General features: G+C 37.3%; 1 protein-coding gene across 2 annotated transcripts; it reads left to right on the top strand.

Moving 5' to 3' along the window:
- The first annotated feature begins 3,901 nt into the window (after positions 1-3,901).
- LOC102887663 (prolyl-tRNA synthetase associated domain-containing protein 1) lies at positions 3,902-6,379 on the top strand. 2 transcript variants are annotated; one of them, XM_006909594.3, is made up of 2 exons: positions 3,902-4,766; positions 5,863-6,379. In XM_006909594.3, the coding sequence occupies exons 1-2, from the start codon at positions 4,683-4,685 to the stop codon at positions 6,292-6,294; spliced, it is 516 nt and encodes a 171-aa protein (XP_006909656.1). In that variant the 5' UTR covers positions 3,902-4,682; the 3' UTR covers positions 6,295-6,379. The 2 variants fall into 2 exon arrangements, with proteins under 2 accessions (XP_006909656.1, XP_024900955.1); XM_025045187.1 differs by lacking the exon at positions 3,902-4,766 and adding an exon at positions 4,790-5,151.
- Positions 6,380-6,504: the final 125 nt, after the last annotated feature.

Here is a 6,504-nt window from a genome sequence, read left to right as displayed (position 1 = left end):
ACAACTAAGAGTCCTTTTAGATTTAAATTTCTCTTTTAGGAGCAGTGCCAAAAATGTAATGCCACTAAGAATTATAACCGTTGTACACCACCAGTGAGCACACATTGATTAAGTTTATTCTACTTAGAATTGCCAATTGCCATTTTGTTTTTTAAATTTTTTTTGTTTTTATTTATTTATATATTTATTTTTAATCGAAGAAATGATTTAAATCGCCAATTGGCATTTTAAACCACCTAGACTAACTGAAAGGCCAACTGTAGTTTCCTGATATTTATTGCTTCAAAGAAAGCTTTATAAAGGATGTATCTCATCTTATACCAAAATTAGTTAATTCAATAGTTAATAAATACATAGTAAGAGCCCATCATGTACTAATCACAGTTTTAGGATAAAACAGAGAAATAAAATAGATGAAGACTCTTGTCCTCGTGGAGATTACATTCTTGTGGGAAATTCCAAATGAATTAAATATTTAAATGATAAATAAAAATAGAAGATAATGTAAATGATATCACTTATAAACTTGGGTGGGGGAAACCTTTCTAGTCATAATTCCCAAACCAGAAACTATAGGGGGGAAAAACTTAGATTAGCCTGGTGGTTCCCAAATTTAAGTGGGCATCAGAATTCTCTGGAGGGCTATTTAAAGCACAGATTGCTGGCCCCGTGCCAAGATTTTCTAATGCCATACGTATGAGATGATGACAATGATGTTGGTTTGGGGACTACACTTTGAGAATCTGGATTAGAATATATACATAAATATTTTAAATGTCTATATTGTCAAGTTATTAAAAACAAAATTAAAAGAAAAGCTACAACTGGGAAAACATTCACAATACTTGATCAATTAAGGTTGTAAATTGGGAACAATTCCTCCCTACTCTTGAAGTGCTTTTCTGTGAAAAGAGCTCATTTCATGCATTTTGGGCCTTTCTTCTGCCCCCTTACTCATTCAGATTCTGAGGAGATGGGTTTGATTTACTAAATTTGAGAATAACTGAGCATACCTCAACTCAACTTTCTTTCCCTCAGGAGCCATCAATGAATACAGTAAACAAAAATGACTGCATTCCCCTGCACTTTTACTTAATTCTAGTGGAGCTTATATTTTATCTTGAAGTTATTAAGTTGCTATTTAACGTCTATAGATATATAATCCTACCATTAGTAAAGGTAAGTGATACTGGTATTTTTCCTAAATCTTAAAAACACAATGCAAAAGCATGTTTGCTTATTTAATAGTCTTGACTCTGGTAATCAAATAATTGCTAATTAAGATGCGGAGAAGAGAATGTTCTCATACCGTAAATTGATGAAACCATTCTGGAGAGCAACTGGCCACAGCTATCAATTTAAATGTCTATACTCTGTAACTGCACTCTGGAAATTTACTCTAAGGAATAAATGAAATAATCATGCAAAGATATAGAGATATAGAAAAAGATAATTATCACATCTTTATTTGTAGTAATATGGAAAATTTGGAAATTTTTAGAATGTAAATCATTGGACATTAGAAAATATCCAAATGAGGAGCTGGGTAAATACATGTAATACTATAGAGCCTTTATAAGTAACAATGTAGATCTCTACCGACATAGAAAGATACCTATCCGGTGAAAAAAGAAAAGGAGATCAAAAAATATTGTATGTTATGTAATTGTGTTGAACAGATAAAATTAGAAATAAACAGCATTATATAATTATATAGAGTATATATACACATAATATATTTGATATGAATATATGTAAAGACCTGTGACTTAAATCTTTTTGTATATTTTTCCATAGTCTGATTTTTTAAATAAACATGTATGTTTTTAAAAGTATGATTTTAAAACATTTTAAAAATAAATTTATGTAACTTGTTAAATAACATTAAACAATATTTTTATACTCAAAAAAAGAAAGCTACATTATATTTTGGAGAAATACTAAATATGAGCTTGTTTCTGACTGAATTGGCCCTTTTTGTTCTTACATTACATCTAATACATTTCAAAGATGTATTTATTAATATTTACTCAAATCGGCATTTGCTATAAATAGGTAAATCAAATCAGCAAGGATAGAGGAAAAAAAATCTGTGATTTCTGGTCTCAATCTTATATTTTTATTAAAATTTATACAAATACATTCCACTTACAAGGTAATTTAATGCATTAAAATCACATGAAATTTCTCTTTTTAGCCAGTAAGACTAGGACAGAAATTCCAAACTAGGCCTTTTGAGTCACGCTTCTCTTGCTCAGGCCCACTTCCATGTCTGGAAATGTACTTTCTCTTCTAATGAAACTTTTCTTTTTTACTGTAAAAAAAAAAAAAAAAAATCCAAACTAGTTTCCATAAATCTAATTCAATTAAACTATTCTGAAATGCTAGACTTGAAAATATCCCGTTCATATGCAAAATAGGAAAAAATAGTACTTTTGTATAGAAGTTTTCTTGGGTTGCTGTGAGAACTGCCTATAGATCATGTAATAAAATTGACTGTAAGGCTCCATTCATTTATGTAGAGTTCACTAGGTCGGCAAAGTTAAGACTGGTTTGAAGGGACCTCACAGCATGCCTTGCTGACCTGGCCTCCCTTTGCAGGGTTTCCTTAAGTACAGTTATTGCTGCTCCACCTTGTGCCTGGGGATCACAGTAGTGTCTGGAAACAATTCCTACCCGAAGTAAACCTTCCTTATGACCATGCAATTTTAAATGATGTTTAAAGTGAACAAAAGAAAACGAATGCTACTTCTCTGCTTAACCAAGTTGTCATCTACTACACACGTTTTATGTTATATGAAACCAGTATTTTCCCAGGCAAGAAAACTGAATGTATTCATCTATCTCATATTTCAATTTGGAGGTAATTTAATTCAGCCTGCCCACTTAATAACTTTTCTACATCTAATTTTCTTCTCTTTTAAGTCTTTGTTGAAAACATTCTCATGTAATCTTGGTTGTGAAGACCTGGTTTATATTACCTTATATTTGTTATATTAATAACATCTTTTAATCTTTTTCAGACTTGGTTTACATTTATTTTTAGTAACTTATTGATTTCCCCTCCCCATTATAAAAATTATATATGCTTAATATTTTTAATATTTTAGAATATAGAAAAATAAAGAAAAAAATAAAAATACCCACAGTTCCATTAGCCAGAGATTATCCCTTCAAGAAATGTATTTTTAGCAAGTGAGAATTTTAGTTTCCAGCTCTACTGTGTGGGAAATGGAGCCATGTCTCCCTCTTCTTGCTCTTTGCAGGTCAATCACACTGTCTTTCAATGCTGCTTCCTTGGTTTGCTTCCTTGCATCCTTGCATACAGTGTCATGTTATTTCCTCTACCAGGGACACCCTTCTCTCCTCTCTTTGTCCACTTAATTCTTATTCATCTTTCAGATCTCAGTTTAAGCTTCACTTCCTCAGAGAGGCCTCCCTTGACCTACTCTGCCTCCTCCAAACTAGGTGAGAGTCCCCTACTGTGGGCTATCCAAGGCCAACTCTGGGTGAAATTGTGAAGTCCGACCTGATTTTCTCCTCTTTCACACTTTCTGTCAAGGATGTTATGCAGATGAGGACTCACTTTGCTGAGTCTTAAGAGGCTTCCTTTTCCAGGCCTTCAATTTGCACCCCAGAAATGACTTAAATTCACTCACACCATAGTGAAATGTCCCTAGGAATATCTGTTTAATTTGAGATTTGAGGCTTAGTCTAAATGAAACCCTAACGTGAAAGTTCAGATCTCATTCAAGGAGTGAAGGTTTCGCAAAATAGTGGAAAACAGCCCACCAAGAGGTAGGCAAAGGGCTTCTGAAAAAGTTGTTTTGGTTGCCACAGCTAATTATTCACAGATCAATAATAACAAAAACTAACTTTCGGAAAAGGTAAAATGTAAAATTATAGTTTATAAATTAAAAGTTGATAAGTCCTATAAGGATAGGGAGTTTGCAACCTCAGGGAGTTTTCCTGGTGAAATCAGGAACTGATCCCCCTACACAGAGTACAAGCAGTAACCCTAAGAGGCAGGCCACTCCAGATTGGTAGGTGACAGGTTTAATAAGCAAGGGAACTTACTTAGGCAGCTTGTCTCGGATGGCTGCAAGATGAGATCTCCATCCAGATTCTTAAGAGTTTATATAGAGGACTTAATATGGTTTGGTTACCTAATGTCCAGATGGTCTCAACAACACGTTACTCACAAGGCTACCTCCTATAGGTGCTTTCCAGTACAGAAACAGTGGGAGCAATGTAGTTCCAAGAACAGAGAACGAGGTGAGGAGTCTCTGCCCGCTTTATCTCTCGTGTCTACTGGAGGTCAGACACTCAACAAGGTCAACACTCCCTAAACTGAACCTGGTTACCGGCTCTGATTCTACTTAAAGAGCAGATGTACTGGACCCACGAAGCAGAAGCAGGGTTAGGAGAAAGACACGAGAATGAAGGAGCCTTCCTCCCGTGAGACACGAGGTAAGGAACTCAGACTTGAAAGGCTGTCTCCGGCGACAACTTTCAGGAACCCGCAAGGAGAGGAGCGCGAAGACGGCACCGCCCACCTCGGCAAGGCGCCGGCACTGGGCTTCCGGCGGCGGACTTAGTCTTTCCAGGCACTTCCGCCTCAGCCTCCCGGGAAGCCGGGCACTTCCTTTCCCAGGGTCTCTCCCGCCGACCACGACACCAGCATGGCAGGCGCTGAGTTGCGCACGGCGCTCGAGCAGCGGCTCGGCGCGCTCGCCATCCGCACGGAGGTGGTGGAGCACCCGGAGGTGAGGAGTTCCTGCCGGGACAGCCCGGCCCTTCGCAGTGGGTAGGCCCCGCTGCACCGTCTAAGGGGCGAGGCCGCCAAAACCACCTATCCCAGGAGTAATATGCCGCAGAAATGTCCGTTCTAGGGCGTTTCCCGGGTTCTAGAGTTCGAAAGGGACCTGACAGGAATATCAAAGGCCTTTCGAGAGAACTTGTTTTCCTCTTGGCGTGATTTAACACATTCCACGTTGATTAGTACAACATATTGAGAACTTGAGCACTTTACACTGGTGTGGGATGTTGATCAGTGTGTCCACTTTATGTGTAAAGTTACCAAGCAGTAAACCGTCTCTGAAGTGCCTACGATTTATCAGGCAGGCATCATGCATACAGCGAGACACCAAGGTTAGAGTTTGGCTTTTTTTTTTTTTTTTAACATGATTTAGCGTATAGATATGAAGATTTGCAAATACTTAGAAGAACCAATGTGTAACTTCAGTGGTTCAGGGACATAGTTTTTACCCAAGGCTTGAGTAACAGCTAATGATAATAGCTAAATATGGTATTTTTCAAAGGGTACAGAAATACATTAAAATTCAGTTTCACTCAACTTTGCCAATTTATCATGAAAACTTATTTTCTCTGACCTTCCTTCCCTATAGTCCACATACTCTCCCCTTCTTTATCTGTGCATAGTGCCAGCTTTTCTGATGTTCTCTATTAGTCTAGGGTCTCACTCCCTGCCCCCTCACTCTCACCGTGGTTATATATTTGTGGATTGAAGGTTGACACCTGGTCTGGATGTAACAGAATGCTTAGGAATAGGAGTCTGGGCTGCTATGAACTTTCAGTACCAAAAGTTTAAAAACAAAAAGCATTTTAGGAATGTCAGGGCTTGGCCAGCACACTGGAATAGAGAATTGACCCAAGAGACATTACTTGAGGTCCTAATATGAGGAATTGAGATAGTAAGTGCTTATAATTATTTGGTAATGGGTCTCTCTACCAGTGAAATCCAGGGTGTTGAGTACTTCCTAACCTTGCTGTTTTCACCCAGCAAGCAAAAATACATATAACTGTATACATGCATATAATTTCTCATGTGACATTTTACAGGTATTTACAGTTGAAGAAATGATGCCTCATATCCAACATCTGAAAGGAGCCCACAGTAAGAACTTATTTCTTAAAGACAAAAAGAAAAAGGGCTATTGGTTGGTGACAGTTCTTCATGATAGACAAATTAATTTAAATGATCTTGCCAAGCAGTTAGGTGTTGGGAGTGGAAATCTGCGGTTTGCTGATGAAACAGCCATGCTAGAAAAACTAAAAGTTGGCCAAGGCTGTGCCACACCCCTGGCACTCTTCTGTGATGATGGAGATGTGAAATTTGTACTGGATTCTGCTTTTTTGGAAGGTGGACATGAAAAGGTGTACTTTCATCCAATGACCAATGCTGCAACCATGGGATTAAGCCCTGAAGACTTTGTTACATTTGTGAAGAAGACAGGACATGATCCCATAATACTAAATTTTGATAAAAACTAATTGGGCCAATATTTAGAATACATGTTTCTGAAAGCTGTTTTTATTTGTAATTTGTAAAAAGCATTAAAAGTGATAATATTTAGCACCTTGGTTTTGGTGACTAAACCATTTTAGGAAGAATATTTCATTTTAAGGGGACTATTTTTAAAAAGATGTATTGAGGTAGTGTTAGCTCATATCCCACTCCTACCCCCATGACTTACTACAGGA

The sequence above is a fragment of the Pteropus alecto genome, unplaced genomic scaffold, assembly GCF_000325575.1.
Source record: "Pteropus alecto unplaced genomic scaffold, ASM32557v1 scaffold131, whole genome shotgun sequence".
Classification (NCBI taxonomy): Eukaryota; Metazoa; Chordata; class Mammalia; order Chiroptera; family Pteropodidae; genus Pteropus; species Pteropus alecto.
The sequence above is the reverse complement of the archived record's forward strand: the minus strand, read 5'-3'. Positions and strand labels throughout refer to the sequence as shown.

What these genes read in the sequence shown, in the direction of transcription:
- LOC102887663 (XM_025045187.1), top strand. Translation starts at nt 5,044, where the DNA reads ATGTTGATCAGTGTGTCCACTTTATGTGTAAAGTTACCAAGCAGTAAA. An exon ending in GCATACAGCGAGACACCAAG is followed by an intron (nt 5,152 to 5,862) that starts GTTAGAGTTTGG and finishes GACATTTTACAG; the next exon opens with GTATTTACAGTTGAAGAAAT.